Source organism: Miniopterus natalensis, chromosome 13, assembly GCF_054644295.1.
Source record: "Miniopterus natalensis isolate mMinNat1 chromosome 13, mMinNat1.hap1, whole genome shotgun sequence".
Lineage (NCBI taxonomy): Eukaryota > Metazoa > Chordata > Mammalia > Chiroptera > Miniopteridae > Miniopterus > Miniopterus natalensis.
In genome coordinates this window covers 41,372,659-41,394,216 of record NC_142093.1, presented here as the reverse complement: position 1 = coordinate 41,394,216, position 21,558 = coordinate 41,372,659, and the positions used below count along the sequence as shown (strand labels likewise).

General features: G+C 45.1%; 1 protein-coding gene across 3 annotated transcripts in view; it reads right to left on the bottom strand.

Annotated features, from left to right (window-relative positions):
* Positions 1–12,328: 12,328 nt before the first annotated feature.
* Positions 12,329–21,558, bottom strand: part of DGUOK (deoxyguanosine kinase) — a 32,625-nt gene continuing 23,395 nt past the window's right edge. For 2 of the 3 annotated variants that reach the window (XM_016202573.2, XM_087823638.1), the window contains 4 exons: positions 19,630–19,777; positions 14,033–14,148; positions 13,018–13,117; positions 12,329–12,563 (listed from right to left, as the gene is read on the bottom strand). In XM_016202573.2, the coding sequence (XP_016058059.2) occupies positions 12,537–12,563; positions 13,018–13,117; positions 14,033–14,148; positions 19,630–19,777 (391 nt within the window). In that variant the 3' untranslated portion in view covers positions 12,329–12,536. The remainder of the gene's footprint in view (positions 12,564–13,017; positions 13,118–14,032; positions 14,149–19,629; positions 19,778–21,558) is intronic. The other variant, XM_087823639.1, reaches the window with a different exon arrangement.

Sequence of the window (21,558 nt, the reverse complement as noted above, 5' to 3'; positions counted from 1 at the left end):
CAGATTCTTTTCAGATTTTTCTTTTTGCTCATTTGTATATTTTTATCTTTCTATAATTAACCTGTATATAATGTTTAAATGTTTAAATTAATAAAATCATCATAATGGCTGTGTCATTTTCCAATGTACTCATAGCCCATAAATTAATCACTCTTTAATGTTGGATATTTAGGTTGTTTTTAATTTGTTGTTGTCTTCCATGAAGATCTTAGTACCATATTTCTGGGCATCACTTTCCCAGAAGTGAAATGTTGAGTCAGAAGGTATAAACGTTTTGAAGGTTATTGATAAACATTGATAAATTTCTTCCCAGGAGAGTAAAGGAGTTTAGAGTCCTATCAGTGGCACATCTTGGGAAAGAAAATGGTTACAGACTTTGCAAAATTGAGCATTATCATTTGTGATCTGTAGATTTGCTATTAATGAGGTTGAACTTTTTATATCATTATTGGTCACTTGTATTTCTTCTTTTGTGAATTTTCATGTCCCTTGCCTCCCCCCCTTTTGGGTACTTGTCTTTTTTTTCTTACATATTAAGTATGTATATAACACTTCTCCTGTTTATTTATTTTGTTTTCTCTCAGTTTATCATTTAATTTTTTAAAAAATCATCACCGGACATGTGGTTTGAGAGAGAGGAAAGGAGAGAGAGAGAAACATCAATCAGTTGCCTTCCATACTCGCCCCCACTGGGGATCAAACCTGAAACCTGGGTATGTGCACTGACTGGGAACTGAACCTGCAACCTTTTGGTGCACAGCATGACTTTCAACCAACTAACTGAGCCATGCCAGCCAGGGCCCAAATAAATGTTATCTAAATTGGCTCCTTGGGAGGTTATGTGACCATTGCTTAAAATGTCTTGGGAATTCCTTTTTTAAGATTGCATTTGTCTAAGCTACATGTTTTTCTGAGTATTTTCAGTCAGTGAATTCATTTTCCATCCTTCTAAGAGGAGCTTAATTTTAGAAAGCAGCAAAAATATCTTTCAGAACCAAACCTGATGATTAAGACGGTATTCAAACCTAGGTAAAACATTTTATTTTTTAAGTAAAGAGGGCACTTGTAAAGTATGTGTATATCTATCTTGCTACCCAGCATATCCCCAGCGCTCTGCCTAGCACCTGGGACCCAAATGTTGGGCGAATTCTTGTTGAATGATGAACAGAGCCCAGCTCTAACTGAGACCCATAAACTGTCTCCAAAGGTAAATCTGAGAAGGTTTTTGAGCAACAGCAGCCTCTTTGGGATTAATAAATTCTAGCTTGTATGCTGATTAGAAATCAGCCCCTTTTCTTTGATAAGTATGCTGTGTATACTTGATGCATTTGACTTAGGAGAAAGTGGTGCAGATCCTTCCCCTTACTGGGGCTAATACTGGATTTAGTCTCCTAAGGCAACTCTAATCAACAACACTGGGCAAATCTAGGCATTTTTGGAATTATTTTTGACGCCAACTCAATCCACAAAACATCCAAGCATGGTATTCTTAACAAGGACAATGCCTGAAACATAACTCACTTTTTCACACAAGGATTTCAAGACCCTAACATTAATCCAGACCCACAAATTAGCTGAGGTCCATACCTCCACACCCTAATAAGTTTGAGGGGTACAGAGTTAAGCATCTGTAGCCAGGACAGACAGCATGGGCAAGAGCTCCAGAGCTGTTCCAGCTGTGTGTGTGTTTGGGGGGCGGGGATCTCACAGCTCCCGCCTGAGTCTTTTTGCCCTTATCTGTACCATGATCTTGCACTCTTAAAGTCATTAATTCCAAACAGAACAATGAAGGCTGACAAGAGGCAAGGAGAGCAGATTGCTAACTGGAGACGCCCCACTGATACGCAAGGGAGAGAAAAGCTAGGTCCTGCTCAGGTAATGGGGGAGGGAGCTTTTGGAGCCACGGAAGCCTGTCTCCGCTGAGACAAAGTCCCCGCTTTGAAGGAGGAAGAAAGCCAGAGATGGAGCCCAACTGCTCCTGGCAATGAAACTGTTTCCAGGAAGGGAACACACCAGGTCATCTGAGGTCAAGTTCAGGGCACGCAGCCAGCCGCCAGGGCCAGGCGGGAAGGAAGCTGCAGTGAATGCCTGCCTGCCTGCTCTCCCAGCCCTCCACCTTCGGAACACAAGTGCTGCACCAGCCCCTTTGCCAGGGCCCCAAGGGGGTCCCAAGGGCTCCTTCCAGACCCAGGCACTCTGCTCTGGCCTCACAGACACAGCCCTCACAGAGGTGCTGAAAGGGCCGGCCTGTGTTGTCTTGGCCTCGCAGAGAAGAGGGGCCCAAGTGCTCTATTTTAAACATCTGAGCATTTCTCCTCCACTATTGCCCCCTCCTTCAGCCTCATGACCTCCCCTCCCCCAGACACACAGGACACTTTTTTAGCTCCCTGCCTTTGTCCATGGTGTTACTCCAAAGCCACTTTCATCCCAACTTTTTTTTTTTTTTTAATATATCTTTATTGATTTCATAGAGAGGAAAGGAGAAAGAGAGAGAGAGAGATAGAAACATTAATGATGAGAGAGTCATTGATCGAGCCTGCAACCCGGGCATGTGCCCTGACCGGGAATAGAACCCTGATCGCCTGGATCCCAGGTCGACGCTCAACCGCTGAGCCACGCCCGGCCGTCATCCCAACTTTTACTCTGAAAATCCTACTATCATTTAATGCCCAGCTCAAATGCCTCGTGATCCATGAAGCTCCCTTAGCTGGAAGAAGCAATCTGTCTTGTATCACACTCAGGGACATGCTGTCTCTCCCCATTTGGGACCACACTGTACCCACTCTTCCCCGTCATGTCACAGGCATTCCTTCCTTTGCCCCTGCTGCTCACCTGTCCGGCATGTCCTGCCATTCTGCCTCCCAACATATTCCTTATCTCACCCTTCAAGTCTCAGCTCAGCTAGACTCTCTTAAAGACTTTCCAAGTCTCTCCAATCTTTGCAACAACACAAACCTAGACGCTCCACTTACCGAGTGGATACTTTGTGCCCAGATGTTTGTCTACAGTGTTTCTAACCCCTGCAAAGTAGGTGCAAAGCTGGTTTCACTTTCAGGTTTAAAGAAAACAGAAGCTCAGAGAGGTTAAGTAACTTGTCCAAGTTGCACTGTAGGTTAGTGGCCCAGGCAGGATTGGAACCCAGGTTTGTTTGATGCCTAAACCCAAACCCTCCATCTATTCCATGCTACTTTTTCATTCATAAGGCAAATATTTTGAACATGAGACTGTATGGACCTTGAAGATCATCTTTTTTGTTTTCAAAGCAAGGAACCTAAAGAGGCCTGATGACTTGCCCAAGGTGACACAGCTTCTCCCTACACCCTTTCCTCGTTCCTGCCACGTGCCAGCACTGGTAGCCCAGGAACCATCTATCAGCCGCAGGGGGTCCCCAGTACTGGGTAATATTCCCAGTTACAAGCCATCTGACACACAGTTTCCTGCCTTGCAAGCAGGGCCCCAAACTAGACAAGAAAATGTTGCAAATAAGCTCAGAGCCACAGCTGTATGTAAAGATAAAATCCCAAACAGTAACAGAGTTTATAGCTTTTCCTTGTAAAAGAAGTCAGAGGCGGGCAGTTCAGGGATGTTGTGGTTTTACCGAGTCAGGGCCTGGGGCTTCTTCTAACTTGGGCAATTCCCTCCCCATGAGGCATTTCATGGTCCACAGTGGCCCCCAGGACCACTGAGGGGTGCTCTGAGAGCAGAATCAAAGTGCTCACTGCCCATTTGCCATTCCTTTCATTGACTCTAAGGATCACACAATCCTACAGCCTGGTGCAGAGGCGGAGCGGCTGCTCAGAGCCCAGCTGGGGGCTGACCGGGCACTTGGCAAGTATGTAGCAAGTATGTAGCTGGCAGCATAAAGGGGTAAGGGTGTGGGGGAACGTTATTGCTGAGGCCGAGGGGGCCCTCTCAAGCTCAGCCTACTTCTTCTTTTCTCCTTTCTTTTTTCTTTCCATCTGACTACTATTTACTGAGCTACTCACTCCTACGTGCCAGGCACTGGAGATTCAAAGAGGGCTAGAGGGCTCTGAGCTCTGACAAAAAAAATAAATAAATCATTTTAATGCTATGTGGTGAGTGCAACAATAAGACAGATGCAGAAGATACTCCACAGGAGCACAAAGGCAGGGCACAGAACCCAGCTGGGGAGGTGCCAGCAAGGCTTCCTGAAGAGGGTACGTGCTGATGAGACAGATCTGAGAAATATTAGGGGTAAGTGGCTAGCCCCAGGGTGCTGGGGATGAGTGAGGAGTCAGGCAGTCCTGGCGGTCAGAGGAGTGATGGGGCCACCACCGACAGAGAGCACGGGGTCTCCTCACAGAGACGGAGTGCTTTCTGGTCGTGGGGAATACCCTCAGCCTCAGAGTAGACTATCGCTTCCCCAGTATTTGCTCTCCCAAAGGTGTGCTGATGGGCCTGTTTCCCTTTAAGGGTTTTAATTCAAGTGCCCTCATGAGATGAAGTCCCCATGACCCTGGTCTGGTGAATCAAATACAGGAGCATAGTCTGCACCATGCAACCTGCAAGCCAAACCAAGCTGGAGTTTCGTAAGTGCCGTCTCAGCCCGATGGTCCCTAGAGGAAGCCTTGGCTCTAGGAAACCCACCTGTAGTGAACAGCTGCCACTTTGTGGCGAGCCAGAGAATGAATCCCCCACATACTTACCCACCTCCTCGCTCAGTGAAGGTGAAAAATCAGATACTATATTTCCCAGACATCCTCGCAGCTACTTGGCAGGTTAGGGGCATGCGGCCTAGGCTGCGAGTCAGATATCCCTACCAGAGTCCTGGGTCCATGAGGAACTTCCTGTGACAGCAGCCATGGTGCCCCCCCCCCCCCCAGGGCCTTGCAAATGATGGGCCCTGAAGCTTAAGCTTCATCGGGTTCACAGTAACTTACTTCTGGTTTGCAATTAAGGACCAGGATCGAGCCCTAGCCAGTTTTGCTCAGTGGTTAGACTGTCAGCCTGCAGAGGTCCCGGGTTCAATTCTAGCTAAGGGCGTGTATCTTGGTTGCAGGTTTGATCTCTGCCCCAGTCGGGACTCGAGTGGGAGGCAGCCAATCGATGTGTCTCTCTCACATTGATGTTTCTCTCTCACTCTCTCTGAAAGGCAATGGAAAAAATATCCTCAGGTGAGAATTAAAAAAAATTTTTTTTAAAAAAAAGACCAGGACCAATTCTTTGGCAGTTTGTCAGTCCAGGAGGGTACATGGCTAAGGCAAATGCACACATGAGGAGAGCACGATTTTGTACCGAGGACAGCAAGTAAAAGTATTTAGCTAGCACAGAGGGCCCTTTCACAGGGGCAGGGGAGATAAGGCTGGAGGACCGCCAAAGCTCAGTTAAGGAGCCTGGTCATCATTTTCAAAGGGGCACCAAAATTTTTTTTAAGTGAACTTCTGTTTTGGAATAATTATAGATTTATAGAAAAGTTGTAAAGATGGTACAGAGTTTCCAGATGCCCCTTGTTCGGCTTCCCCTAATGTGAACACCTTACATTACTTGGTACATTTGTCAAAACTAAGATGCCGTCATTCGTACATTAACTGAACTCCAGACTTGAACTAGCTTTTGAACTAATGTCCTTTCTCTATTCCAGGAACCACTCCAGGATACACTTCGCATTTAGATACCAACAGTAGCATGATTAAAGGTGTTTTAGGAGAATCGTTTGATAACATGCAGGTTGGACCCAGAAGTGGGATAGGAAGGCATTTTGTAAAGGCATTCCGGAACCTTCACCAAAATTCCAAATGCACCCCAAAACCCAGTACCTGAAGGGGCTCACCACTTTGAAGGTGCAGTTGCCAGGAAGAGGAAATCTGAGCCACAGGAAGCATCTCTGTGCCTGCTGAGGGCCCCAGGGGGACAAAGGCATATTTAGGGGGCCCCACCCAGCAGTGCTGATAAGTTAAGACCATTTGCCTGCCCAGGCAACCAAAGCAGGCTAATACATCTAGAGAGGCAGCCACAAAAATGCACTCTTGCCTTGTTTTCTGAAAGTCTAGTCTTGTCTCCCTCACAAGGTAGTTTGATGTTGTGGAAAGAGAACAGGCTCTAGAGTAAGGATGGACCGGGGTCGAGTCCTGGCTCCACCACTTATCCAGGGACCCGAGTGAGTTCAGTGTCCTCACTGGTAAAAACTGGGATCTTAAATTCCCTTCATGGGGTTGAGAGGATTGATTAACATTTTAAAGTGTTCAGTAGGGCAGCTGGCACCCAGCAGGCATTCAACAATCATCAGCTCCCTTGACAACTTAAAGGTGAGGTCTGGGCCAGTCACTTTCTTGAATATCCCCATAATGCTTAACACACAGGAGAGTACTTCGTAAATTGATGATTGTAATATGGAGCTCACAAACCCAGTGACCTCAGAAAGGACAGATCATGTCTCCAGTTACATCGTTCATTTATTTAACAAACCTATATTAGGCACTCACTAAATAGCAATACGTAGTAAATGTCAGGCACCGCACTAAGTGGCCAAGACATGGTGTCAAGAATGGCAAAGCCTAGGAGGGGAAAGACATCTCCAGGCAAATTCCATTCAGGTCTGATACATAGTTTGGCAGAGTTTAATAAAGCAGAGTGCCCAGGAGCACAAAGACTGGCTACTCTGTGTGGGGCAAGTGGGGAGCCTCGCAGGGAGAGGAGTGGTAGACTTGGGACTGGCAGAATGAGCTGTTCTTCCAGTAAAAAAGGGTGGGGTGAAGGTGAGAGGGAGAGAGGAGCATTCCATCAGGTGGGAAACACAAGGTATATTCTGGAACCGCTGGAAGCCTTGTAGGTTTTATGGAATGAGTTTGGGGAGATGAGGTTATAAAAACAGGGCAGGCAGCTCTACTACTTCTGCCCAGGAAGGGCTGAGGGGCAGCTATCTGGGGGCAGAGGTGGGGAGGGAGAGGTGTGCTTTTGCATAGCACCCTCAATTCTTTGTTGTACATGGTTTAGTTGGGGTGGCTTAGGAAAGCGATGACAACTGGTAGTCACTGGCGGCTGTGGGAAAGGTGGGGATTGGGCACCTTCAACTAGAGAAACTTTCTAGAAATGAGAAGCGGAGGAGATTTGAGAGATACTGGAGATGAATAGGCAGAATTTGGTGAGAAAGGGTGTAAGGAGAGAGTTGGAGGGACAACGATGACTCCAAGGCTTCTAATGTGGCCATCTGGGTAAGTGGAGCAGGAGAAACAGGATTTGTTGGCTGAGGTGGGGAACGGGTGAGAACCCTGTACCGTACACATGGAGCAAGAGCATGAGGGATATTCGGGTAATTATATCCACAGGGCAACACAGCCTTGGCTTTAAAAGTCACTTCCGTCTGGGATTTGCTTCAAAAACATTTGAGAACAGTGGGTAGGCTATAGGTGAAACAAAACTGGCTATGAGTAGATAACCAAAGTGGGCGAGAAAGTGAAAATTAGCTCAGGCAGGCTAAGAAAAAACGCTGACATTCATCAGGCTGGGAGGACAGACATAGGTACAAAGTTTCCATGAAACAATGTTCTTCCCCGGGGCAGCTGCAGCGAAGAGTGTCATACCCACCCCCTTCTTTGCGTGACTGCTGCTTTCTGACTCACCGAGAAACCTTGTTAGACCATCAGAAACTTTGCTGTTTGAAATTTTATCAGTAAAAATGAAACACCCCTCTGTTGCCAGGAGGATCTAAGTCACTTTGACACAGAAGTGGTCTCGATTTGCAACCTGGGTTTGGAGCTCCAGATAAGGGGCTTCTGACCACAATATTCCACGTTTGTCTTGACTTTGTACTTTCCAAGGAGATGAACCGGGTCTGCTGCGCAGGTCAGACCAGATGTTGACTCCTGCTTTGCTTTAGGCCTATCAAAACACGGCTGCATTTAATTTTTACCTAAACTCTGTCCTTCCCCCAAATCCTGTAACTGGCTCTTTGCCTTTTTGGTGAGACACCCCCCATAGTTCCTTTGTGTGTGGTCCCCTTTGTTGCAATGAGTTAATAAGTCTGATTTTGTCAGACTGCAGGTTTGTTTCTATGGTCTTAGGCTGTTTAAACCAGGACATGGGTAGTGGGGATACAGGAGATCTTTGTACTATTCCCTCAGCTATAGCAAATGATTCATTTTCTGTAACATTTCGAAGTTTTATAAAAGTCCTTACCCTGTGATAACAGCACCAGCCATGACAGTGTTTGAGATCTGTGGAAGGCAGACTAATAACCCCACAGACATCCGCAACCTAATCCCTGGCACCTATGAATGTTATCTTAATAGCAAAAGGGACTTGGCAGGTGTACTTAAGGCTAAAGACGGTGATGAGTATCCTGGAGTATCCAGGTGAGTTCAATGTAATCATGTGGATCCTTAAAAGCAGAGAACCTTTCCTGGCTGTGATCAGAGAGATTCGACACAATGGAAGAAGAGTCAGAGATGCAATGCTGCTGGTTTTGAAGATGAGGAAGGGGTCGTGAGCCAAGGAATGTGAGCAGCCTCTAGGAGATGCAAACCGTTAGGAAAGAGGTTTTCCTCTGGAAACTCCAGAAAGGAACACAGCCCTGTCGATTATGTGACTTTAGCCCAGTGAGAACCATGTCAGAGTTCTGACCCACAGAACTGGGAGGCAGTAAGTCTGCGCTGCTTTTAAGCCACATTTGTGGTCGTTTGATATGGCGGCATCAGAAAATGAATTCAAGATCGCCCAGAGGAGTGAGGAAAGAAATGAGCCAAGGGTGCCTGGGGCCACCAACACTTCAGAGGACGAGTCAGCCAAGGAGACAGAAAGGGAGACACCAAGCAGTGCAACGGCCAGAAGAGACCAACGAGGAACAGTCCCAAGGAGGAGAAAGCGTCCCGAGTGAAACTGCCTCTTCTTTAAGGGAGGGCTGAAGCAGGTCAAACAACCTTGGGAATTTAAAGCTCACGTCATTTCCTTGCTTCTTTCTCCCTGTGAGCCCAGCATTTGCATAGAACAAACAGCCTCTTTCCCCTGAAACTATCACCTTCTCCCTCATGTTGAAAGCCTAAGAGTTTGAGAACTTTCACAACCTCAACCCGTATTATAAACCCATTAAGGTAATATTCTGGTTCCAGAACAGTAGGTTTTAGCACATCGTAAGCCGGAAAGAAATGTAGCTATTTTTATATGTTAATTCAAGTTATTTGACTCTGGGGGACAGCCACCCAGACTGGCCTGACAGTGCAGGCCTGATCACCATATTTCAACATGCCTCCCACGCCTACCCTTCCCCTGAGACTTAAGGTCCAACGCTCCTTCTCATTAAAATATTTACTTTGTCTCCAGACCATCTCAGCTACCAATATGGAAAATGGCAAATTATTTCGCCCAGGTGAGACTGTTGATGGCTTTGACTATCTTAGAGAATATATACATTCTAAAACACAATGTTCACAAATGGATAGGAACGCTGGGTTTGTAGATTTTTCAGGCTTTAAGACTAAGTGATGAATGCACAGAGGAGTATGTTCTCAACTTAAACTCACTAACCTCAGCTGGTTTTGACAGTCTGGGCCTAAGGTCTCATTCTCACATGAAGACCTAGGCACACAGCTTTTTTCTCTACCTGAATGCTCTACCCCATTCATTCTTCAGAGCTCAGCATCTTCATCGGGGGCTGTCCCAGATTACGTGGTCCCTTCTGTTGTAGGCCCCCACAGTACACCTGTACTTCTTTTTGAAACACTCACCACCCCTGCAATTATTTGTTCTGTCTCTCACCTTCTCCGTTAGATGACAAGCTCTGTGAGGTGAAGACAAGGTCTGCCTTCTGCTGTATCCACTGCTATCTCCTTGGTCTCTAGCTCATTGTGGATGCTCATACTTGTTGAGGAATGAATAAATGAATGGAGGGTGAGGGCTGAATGCTCTTACTCTGGGTTTACAGGTGATTTCTACATTAGTAGTTCCTGGAAACTTAAATGGGAGTTAAACATTAAAGCTAAAGGAACAAAACCAATGAGTTTCCAAAATACACCTAACACCTTGTACTCAATCCTGGTGTTGTTCAAAGCCTGGAGCAGCAAACACAAGAACACGCGGGACAGATTTTCGACATGGTGCCAAGACAATTTAACAGGAGAAAAGATTAATCTTTCTAAAAACTAGATTTGCACATGTAAAAGAATGAACTTGAATCCCTTCCTTACACTATACACAAAAATTAACTTAGCCCAGCCAGGCATGGCTCAGCGGTTGAGCGTCGACCTAGGATCCAGGGGATCGGGGTTCGATTCCCGGTCAGGGCACATGCCCAGGTTGCAGGCTCGATCCCCAGTCGGGGGCGTGCAGGAGGCGGCCGATCAATGACTCTCTTATCATTGATGTTTCTATCTCTCTCTCTCCCTCTCCTTTCCTCTGTCTGAAATCAATAAAGATATATTTTAAAAAAAAGAAAAAAAAATTAACTTAAAGTGGGCCATAGACCTAATGGAACAGCTAAAACAGTATGGCTCTTAGAAGAAAATATGAGATGCTTGTGACCTTGGGTTATTCAAAACTTTCTTAGACATGACGCCAAAAGGAAAAGTGGCAAAATAAATTTGACTTCATCAAAATTAAAAACTTCTGTGCTTCGAAGGACACTAGCAAAATGAAAATACAGCCCACAGAATGGGAGAAAATATTTGTAAATCATGTATGTGAAAAGGACTTGTATCTAGAATATATAAAGCACTCCTGCAACACAACGAAAGCCAAGCAGCCCAACTGAAAAACGGACAGAAGGTTTCAGTAGGCATTTTTCCAGGTAAGATATACAAATGACCATAAGCACATGAAAAGATGCTCAACGTCATTAGCCATCAGGGGAATGTTATCAAAACCATGATGAGATACAGCTTTACACCTACTAGGATGGCTATAATTAAAATGACAGCAAGTGTAAGCTGGGATGTGGAGAAACTGAATCCTCACACTGCTAGAGGGAATGTAAACAATGCAGCCACTTTGGAAACGTTTAACAGTTCCTCAAAAAGTTAAACACAGAGTTTACCTTTGACTCAGTAATTCCATTCCTCAGGAAAAATTGAAACATAAAGCCACACAAAAACTTGTATATGAATCTTCAAGTTATTCATAATAGCCAAAAAGTGGAATCTGCATGTTCATTAACAGATGAAGAAAAAAAATAGAGTATATCCATAAAACGAAATATTTAGCTATAAAAAAAAAAAAGTACTGCTACACTACAACATGGTTGCACCTTGAAAATGAAAGACGTCAGTCACAAAAGGCCACATATTACGTGATTTCATTTATATGTCAAGAATAGGTACATCTATTGAGACAGAATTCGATCAGTGGTTGCCTAGGGCAGGACTGGGGTGACTGGGGGTTGTTGGGGGCGGGAGATAGAGAGTGATTAATTGGCATGGCATTTCTTCTTGGGCTGAGGAAACATTTTAAAACCGATTGTGGTGATGGTTGCACAATCCTATGACTATAGTAAAAACCACTGAATATTCACTTTAAAATGGGTGCCTTGTATATGGTATGTGAATTATATCTCAATAAGCTGTTAAAATTTTTTAAGTAGAATAAAGAAATGCTGTACTGTTATTTCAAAACATCACATTTGTTGGGAGCCCAGTCCCACACTCATTTTCCCAAGCATGAAGGAAAACGGGCTTCTGTCTTCCGCGACAGTCTAGAGTCCCAAGTTCACTCATCTCCCTGTGGGCCTGCACAGCTGTCAAGAGCTCAGGGTAGAAATTCTGCTCACTCATGGACCTGCACGCTTCTTGCAACAGAGCACCTTGATTTTATTGAGCCATATACTTTTCTCTCTTAATAATAAATTGTCCTTGAAGCTTGAAGTGCAGCATAAAAAATTTTCTTTCTTCCCAGCATAGACAGATCCCTCCATTACATCACCTGAAGCTCACTAGGTAAGGTGCTTGGAGCAGGCCACAGTGCCAGCATGACCAAACTCTAAATGTCAGATGCTGAGCTTTTGGGCTCCTGATCTGTTCTTTCCCCACATCCCTTTTTCCCTTTTGTCCAAGATCTAAATCTCTACCCCATCCCCCACACCAAGAGTGCCGGATAGAAAGAGATAGAGGAGCTTCCTGGAGTTTGGGCTCTACATCCTGGTTCTGGCGGCTCATGCTTGAGTACCCACCCACTCCTGAGCCACTTACTTCCCTTCTTCATGCCCATGGGAGGGCCTGGGTAGGGTCCTGGAAGCAATTCTGTTCTGTCATGTCCAGTTGGTGAAGCATTCAATACAAAGAAAAGCTAAGACTTTTCCCAGGTGAAAATGGCTATTTTAGAGGGGAGTTCAGAGCAGGCCAGTAGATACATGCTAAAATAAATGAACGGAATTAGCAAAATAAGCAAAACTTAAATAAACTTTATTTTAGAAGACTTTGAGATATAAAAGAAGACCATGGCAAAGTCTAAGGTAACAGAAACCGCACAGTGTCGTGTCAGGGCACTCTAGGAGCAAAAGGAGACAGGTGTAGGGATGGAAAGGTGGTTGACTCGGTGTTTTCTAGCTTCAGAGTCAGAGAGCCCAGATCACAGCCAGGACATCCTGGTATTGGTTACAAACTATTTACAAAGGTGTGTATCTGTGGGAAAGAGAAAACCCAAAAGTTAAATTTCACATTTTCAGTAGACTATACAATAGTCCATCCACAATGCATAGGTGGCCAAGGCCATGCATGTCTCTTGTGAAGAAGGGAGAACAGGTATAGAGGAAATGTGACCTGCCCAGGGCCACATGGCATCAAGTGGCAGAGCCAGAAATAGAATCCAGAAGTCTCAGTTCCCTAGTTCTAGAACACCTTAGAGGAGGAAGTTAGTTGGGAAGTATGTATTACAAGTCAATTATTTAACAATTATTAGCCCAAAATACTTTAGCATATTGAGATTATATCTGTAACTTGTACAAGGTTCCATAGGCTTTGGAATGTGAAATGCAATTTGAAGCATAAAGCACAAAACCCATTATATTGAGGTCTGAAGCAAAGATAAAAGTGCAATAAAGGAAAACCACTAGAAAGCAGTTCAGGTCCTTCCCACCTTTTTCATGAGTTCTTTTTGTTTGGTTACTTCTTCAGAAAAATCATCATTAACATCCAACACCAGCACTGGAACGTTCAATAGAGACTCAAAGTGGAGCCTATAAGAAGCATGAACATTTAGAAAACAGAAAAAGAAAACTGAGCCACGTTTCACATACTCACTAAGTCTTAATAATTCAGAGAACAGATCTAAAGTCACATGGTTTCTCAATGAAATGGCATGTAAACAGTTTTTAAAAAGAATTCATGAGGGGCTCAGTGAAAAATGTGAAGCAATTAAGCAAAATCTACCAACCAACCAACCAACCAACCCACAAAAACTTCGGGCACAGGCAACAGTGTGGAGATTCCCAGGGGGAGGCAGGGTCGGGGGGTAGGAGGGGCACAGGAGGGGTAAATGGCGATGGAAGACTTGCCTTGGGTGGTGAACACACAGTACAATATACATATGATGTATTTTAGAATTCTACACCTGAAACCTATATAATTATAGTAACCAATGTCACCCCAATAAATTCAGTAAAGAAGTAATAAATAAATAAATGAACAAACCAATTCACATATTTTAAATTGTGACCAGATGCAACAAAATTCTGTCACCTAAAGAAATATCATTTAGCCCTGGCTGGGTGGCTCAGTTGGTTGGAGCACTGTCCTGTATACCAAAAGGTTGTGGGCTTGATTCCTGGTCAGGGCACACGTCTACATTGCAGGGTTCGATCGCTGGTCAGGTCGGGGTGCACAGGAGAGGCAAGTGATTGATGTTTCTCTCTCACAACAATGTTTCTCTTTCTCTCTCTCCCTTCCTCTCTAAAACCAATAAACATACCCTGTAATCTGTAATATACAGATTACACCCAATATTAAATTTCTGAGTTGGATAATGCCTGACATTTCCAACCATTTCCAGTACATTCTGAACCGTCTCATGGAACTGCATGTTGAACGTGCTGTGTTTTAAGGGCTGGCTGTAGAGGCACGCCTCTCTGTCTGCTGCTTTCTCCTCCGCTTACTTGGTGGTCTTGTGAACAAGCCAGGCTTCGTGTTGATCATGAAGCTGCTCGAGATACGCCAGCTCAATTCCTCTCTCTTCTTCCCTGCCCCTCCGGTGTAGTCTCTCCAAACAAACCTAAAAGACAATCCCCAGGCCCTGCTGAGCTCATTTGTTTTCTTGGCTGTTACCAGGCAGGCTTAGGGGCCTCTCAGACCCACTCATGATGTCTGTCCTGGCACTGTAAGCCAAGACCTCACTTCTGCAGTCTTGTTCTCTTACTCAATCACAGGATAAGGGACATCATCATCCACCCCGGAATCTGGAATTCTCTTTTTTTTCTTCCTCCCAACCACATCTAGGAAATCCCTGAATGCTCTTTAACGTCTCTCTAGTTCATTTTCTCCTGGCTTCTCTCTCACCTCTGCCCTGGCCAGGTCCTTACCATCTCTCACCTGGACTACAGCAAGAGCCTTCTGCACTCTGCCTCCTGGAGATGGTGAAATGTATGACAAGGCCCTGGGCCTTAAAGTCAGAAAGTCCAGGATTAAATTCCTATCTCCACCATGCACTAGCAGTGTAATCTCTGTGGGCTTCCATGTCCTCACCCTCCACTCACCCACAGGTGACTGAGGATTCACCCAGGTAAGGCACGTCAAGTTCCTGGTCAAAGCTGGTCTTTCCTCCCAGTCTGTCTGCTCAGTCTGCCCAGTCTGCCCTTCCATAGGACTCCAGTGGCCTTACCCTCCTTGCCTAAAATACTTCACAGTCTCCTTATTGCCTACCTGGGGTCAAGGAAGTATGAGTAGCATCACATTTACAAAAGGGTAAGTAACTGGAAACATCTCTTTCAAATCACAGCAAACACTCACTACAGCAGAATGTACTGAGTCAAAGCACAGGTCAAAGATAAAGAAGTAAAAAAAGTGATGTTTGGAACTACCTCTCCTTCCCTCCCTGCTTCCAGAGTGCATATTTCCATTCCGCTTTCACATGGTAGAAAAGTGTGAAGCACAATGGCTCAGAGCATGTCACCTCCTTTACCTGTCACAAAGTCACTCCGAGTCTGGCCCACCCCTCCTCTGTCTCCATTCTCAGCTTCCTTAGCTCTTCTCCTGGACTCACTGCTTTAGCCAGATTTGACCTCCTGCCTGCAGTGCAGACCATGCTCTCTCACACCTCCAAATTTTTGCTCCAAATGTCTGCTTTGCCTAAACTGCCTTCCTTCCTCTCTGCCTGGCAAACAATTCATTATTCAATGTCATCTGTCCTGGAAGAAGAGGTAGATTAACCCACTGACTCGGGACTTCCCTTTTCCAAACACTTAAAAAACTATTTCCAAATGTAAACTTTACCCCCAAATGTACTGCACCATATTCCCAAAGATGCAGTCTTTGCTGTTTCCCTTTTGTCCTACTGTTTCTCTAACGAGACAAAGTCGTAGACACAGATTTCATTTATGATCTTATGTTCAACTGTGCAAACTGATTAACAGAGACAGATCTAACATGTTAATACTTTTAGAACTTATACCTCTGGCCTCTCCCTCTCCCCTGAATTAATAATTGTCCCAAACTCAGATGTAAGTCCTTATACTAGGAATTCTATAATGTAGTTAGATAATAAGTAAGACAAATTATGCAAAACAGTGACTCAAGTGCTAAACTGTGAGGCCTGGGTTTACGTGCAGCAGTCAGATAAGGGAGAGAGCAGTTGGGCTCCAACAGTCCGACAGGTGTTTCCTGGAAGGAGCAGGAGCTTCCCCTTTATCTCTGGTACCAGCTCACTGAGCACTGCTCTGGGAGCCAGGTGTTGTGCTAGGCCCTTGGCAAATGCAGCCCACCAGTGGCATTTCGGCTGTATCGGGTGACAGAGGGAGGTCTGCACAAGGTGCAAGGGCACAGCGACTGGGGGGAGACCAGAAGGCAGGCCAGAGTTCATCTTGTTCAGGGCTGAGCCCTGGGCCTGGCAGAGTAGGAGGTCAGTAAGTATTTGCTGCATGTGTTCATTTAATGTTTTAATATCTGACTTAGTCTCTTTCTATCCGTTTACCTTTTCTCCCACTTTATCTTTTTCATTTCTACTTTCCTTCACTCTGAACCTGCCTTTTTCCTTCTTTCTTTCTACCTTTTTGCCCCTACATCCCCACCCTACAGCTGATGGTTTCAAGACATTTCCCCCCAAAAACACTAACCCCCCCCACATTTCCCTTTATTCCCCTCCCTCCCTATCACACAGCTTTACACCCCTGACTTCCAGCTACCCAGTTCTCCACCCCACTGACAACCAACCAATGGGACTAACTTTTTGTATACTTTTAGAAATATTTTATACACATTCTTTTTTTTAAACATATATATAAAAGTTGTCCTACTATATATTCTGTTCACTTGGGTCATTTCCATTAATTTGCTCTTACAAACAATGCTACCTTGCACATGAGACACTTTGCCCATGTGAGAGCATATTTATGGAGTAAGTTCCAAGGAGCACAATTAATAGGTAAAAAGGCATGTGTACTCGCTAGTATATACTGTCAAACTGACTCCTTAGAGGCTAACCACTTTAAATGCCCACCAGCAAGGTAAGCTTCAGGATTTCCAAACACAGAAAAGCTACCTAAGTATCCTCTCTGAGAGAAAAATATTATCAGATTAATAAAAATGCATATTTTTAAAAATGTGACTTTATGTTTTCAATTATACACAAGGGGAGATCAATTTTTATAAAAGCTATATTTATTCATTCATTGCTGGCAGGCAAACATTGATGCTAAGGTCTCTCCTATTAAAAAAGCTAACAGTCCCCTTTTTACTATTAATTTGCTTAACAGAGCAAACTTTTCTTCCCTGTGGAAGTCTAGGTAAACTCCTATTTTGAGCACTTGGCATAATTCTTGCTTTACTGACATGGTTACAAAAATTCTTTTAAAAAAATCCTGTGCAAACAGTGCTTCAGTCTGGTCCCTCTTCACCTCAGTCCCCATGGAGAGGATACACCTGAATGTAGAGAGGAAAGGTAGTGTACATGCAAATGGTAAGGGAGGGACCCTTCTGCCCATCTGCCTCACTTTCCCTCACCCCTCAGGAAAAGCTGCTGTTCAGACTGCTTGGAGGCAAAGATGGGAACTGGATGGTGACTGCTAGTGGGCCAGGCCACTGTGCTTCTCAAACCCAGGTGCCATCTGTTCCCAGGCATTTCCACACACTGTCTCCACGCTGTGAAAGGTGCCAGGCAGGGCCTAGCTCTTTAAGGCACACTGGTTGGCAGCACTCTCTCTTCCTGAATCCATGGGGTTGGGTGGGGAAACTGAGGCCCAGCCATTTCTCTTCTAATGTTTTTTATTGTTGGCTTGATTGCTTTTGAGGGGAGAAGGTGGAAAGAAGCAAAGGAACTACTTAGGTCCATCTCACATGCTCTGAACTCAGTATTTACCACGGCTCTGCATTGGAGTAGTGATCACTTGCGCAGCTTTGTACACAGATGTTTTAACCTCTGTTCTGCGCTTCTCTTGGATATAGTTACCTCTTAATCTCACAGAAGAGGTCAGCGTGATTTCGGGAAAAGGCTATCCGGATTCCTGGGTCCCTGGCACTAATCACATCAAATCAGCACCAAAATCCCCATCCAATCTCAAAACAAACTGAACTATTTTTCTTTTTCTACCATTAGGCCGAAATAATCCTTCAACTCCCCTCATTCTTCCCCAGCTGAAACACCTCATTAGTCTCTCCAAAAAGATGTATCAGCCACAGCAGGATCATAATAATAACCACCACCACCGTCCTTATCATTGCCTCTTCTCACAAAGTCATCTGGATGCACAAAGAAGTGAGTAAGCCTTTGTTGCTTTCCTTGCTGGGTCCCAGTTCAATCTCAACTCCCCAGAAACAAAACCTCTGCAGTAGCCAAGGGCCCTGGTTCACTCTCAGGAATGAGTCCACCCGCTGACTTGTCACCAACACTGTCTTCATGACACTGAGTTGATTATGTGGAAGTTGTTTCTCTTGGAAGAAGTTAGGTCAGCATTCTCACTCCTTCTAATGCTTAGCTCCCCAACTCACTGCTTCTTGTAGCCAGCCACCTTATGACTCCTACAAGAAACCCGTCACCTCTGCAAACTCCAACCATAGTCTTCACTCAGTCCCAAGGTCCACAGCCTCTCACTCCTCCTTGGCCCAGGACATGAGCCCTCATGGTACCAGGACTTTCCTCTCACCCTGAATCCTACACTTAGCTACTGTAAGCTATCTTCTTTGGCACAGGTCTTCTTTCCCCTAATCACTTGACAACCCCCCCTCATATATAACCACCTTCATAATATGCCTCTTCTGCTAACGATCCCAGACAATGAGGACTATCTGAAGGAGGTCATATAAAGGTGACCCAGCCAGTCAACTTGCAATAAATGCATCTAACTTCAGCTTGTTTCTTTTTACCGAAGGTTCTCAGCCCTGGGTCTCACTGCATCTCTACCTCAGTTTCACTTTAAACCTTAGCTCCTATTCATTTCTGTGGAATCTTTATTTCCTTCTACGATCTAGCTTCTGCCTCACAATCTCCAGAAACTCCTGACACAAAGACCCCAGCATTTAGTCCCATCACACTCCTGGCCTCGTTCCTGGCTGTGACTTCCCAAGGTAAGGCCCTTCTTTCCCGTCCTCTCCTCGCTGGCTCCAGTGAGGCTATGTGATGGGCGGGGCTCTCCCACCTGTTTTTGGGCCCTACTCAGCTCTCAGGCTTCCTCCTGTCCACCAGGCTCAGTCTTGTTTCTAAAAAGCAAGGCCTCTAGCCTGAAGAGAGTTTTCCCTCCTGATTATGTGGTCTATCTGGAACTTGACTATACATTACATATATGTCTCAAAGGCTGACAGCAACACATCTCTCAAAAATACCTCCTGCCTGACTCAGAATCCCACTCCAGAAGAGCCCTCAGAGATCGCTAGTCTGAATCACTGCATTTAGCAGACAAGAACCCTCCAAGGAAAGGTTTCCAGGGGCTGTCCACGGTCACTGCCAGTCAGCAAAGGCCAAGGACCACTGCTATCTTGAGAGACTTTGGTGCTCCCTCTATGACGTCACCCTATTCTATGCTAGGCTGGCTCCATGGTCCAAGTCAGTCATGGAAAGCAACTTCTGTAGTCCATCCTGCCTCACACTAGTGATACCCTCAAGGTTCAAAAAGGGGCTATAAATCAGGGCAGTACCAGGATGAGGTGAGGAAATCCTCCTGTTTGTCCCCACAACCCATTCAGGAAACGGTCAAGACCACCACAGAGGGAGGGAAAAGCTGAGGCAATTGGCTATAGGTCACCTGTCAGAGGGTTCAGCCTGTAAACCCTGGGTGATAAAGATAATGCCCAATTTTCTCTACGTTTTTGCTACATCAAGAGGGACCCTTTGTATGCAGCCAATTACTTTAGCCCTCTGTTGCAGAAAGTCTGTGGGAAACAGGGTGCTCGATGCTAGAATGCGAGAGTATTTACCTATTGCTCTCTGTGCTCCAGATAATACCCACAGTCTAATTTCTCCAACCAGGAAATAAATCAGGGACTCGGGGAACATCTCCTCTCAAGTTTAATATGGTCCTAAAGTCAAAGGCTGTGGGTTCTGTATTACCTGTGGAGTAGCCTGAAGGTAGATGAAGCCGTGTATTGGAAGCCGGCTGGAAAACTCCTGCAGGAGAAAAGAATGCCAGTCCTGATAGATATGCCACTCCAAATCACTGAGGGAGCCATTTTCAAACAGATTCTTTGCAAAGATATACCTGGTTGGAAATGTAAGTGGGGTGGGGGGAGGAAAGAAGAATGGGAAATGGAATGGGCAAAAGAGAGAAAGAAGCAGAAAAATCAACAACCAACATACTCCATGTCTGTTCAAACCACTTAACCCTTTTAGCTCCTTATCAATTTTGAAGAAATCTGAATTTTTAACCTATATCCCCCTCCTTGCTCAACACTAAGATGGAAAATAGCATCTAGACTTAAGAGGCCCAAATCACAGCTCTCCAGATGGTGAATCCACTGGAAGAAAGGGGGCCCTGGAAGAGCGTATTTATCATTGGTTGCTAACAATTTCTCCTGCTGGAAACCAGTCAGAACATACAGCAAATGGTACATGCACACTCCAACTTTTGAGATTTCCTTATTCTTACCGTAGCAGGCACCCAAACAAAATCCAATCTAGCATAAAGCACCCACCACATTTCATTTAAAGACTGAGGGCTTCAGAGTGTCCAGGCCGCTGAGCCAGACTGCTGTTTAGCTGAGAAGTGGAGAAGGGACCGGATTTCAGTGGCATCACCTATGGAGCAGGAAATGTATTTCCTACTCACTGCAGGATTACCAAGAAAGCAGACTTTCCTCCAAAGCACACACGAGCTCTTATTTACTTGCTTCATCTGCTGCTGAGCCTCTAATCTAGATATAAGAAAGCTAAATCTAAAATCAACCAGTGTTGCCCCTTGCTTACTTCCACAAATAAAGGAGCATCTGGTAAATAGGAAATCAAAGCTGGCCAGAAACCATGGCTTCAGAAGGGTCAATTCTGCTTTCAAACTTCAGGCGCTTTTTTTTTTTTTTTTTATATATATCTTTATTGGTTTCAGAGAGAGGAAAGGAGAAGGAGAGAGAGAGAAACATCAATGATGAGAGAGTCATTGATCGGCTGCCTCCTGCCCACCCCTGACTGGGGATCGAGCCCGCAACCAGGGCATATGCCCTGACCAGGAATCGAACCCTGATCGCCTGGATCCCAGGTCGATGCTCAACCGCTGAGCCATGGCCGGCCGGGCAACTTCATGCATCTTGATACAAAACATAATTTACATGCAAAACAATGAATTGCAGTTTCTAAGGCAACACTCAGCAACTGACCACTTCTGAGAAAATGAAATTCAGAATCCTTGGGTACGAATGGCTCAGGGAAGTATGCGCTGCACGGCTGTATGTTGTGATTAGAGATTGGGCTGCAGAATCACATTCTTGAGTATGATCCTAGCTCCAAAAATTCACTAGCTATGTCACCGTGGGCACATCATCAAACTCTCTCAGCTTATTTCTTCCTCTGTTTAAAGAGTGAACAGTAGAACCTAACTCACAGAGTTGTGTGAGGCTTGTACATAATACTCATAAGTACTTAGAGGAGTAAATGGCACAGTATTCAAGGCACGTAGTTGTCATTATACTACTCCTTTGCTAGGCTATGAAGAAACCAATTTGAGAGCTCCAGTGGTCAACACTCCTAGCTGAATTTTAGCTACACCTGAGCTAAAAGTAAAAAGATGTGACTTCTGCACTGGCTGGTGTGGTCAGTGGTTAGAGCGTTGGCCTGCACACGGAAGGTCTCGGGTTCGATTCCCAGTCAAGGGCACATACCTGGGTTGCAGGTTCAATCCCTGGCCCTGGTTGGGGCATGTGCAAGAGGCAACCAATCAATGTGTCTCTGTTACATCTCTCTCCCCCATCCTTCCCTTTTATACTCTCTGAAAATCAAGGGGAAAAAATATCCTTGGGTGAGGATTACAAAACAAACAGAGGCGACTTCTTT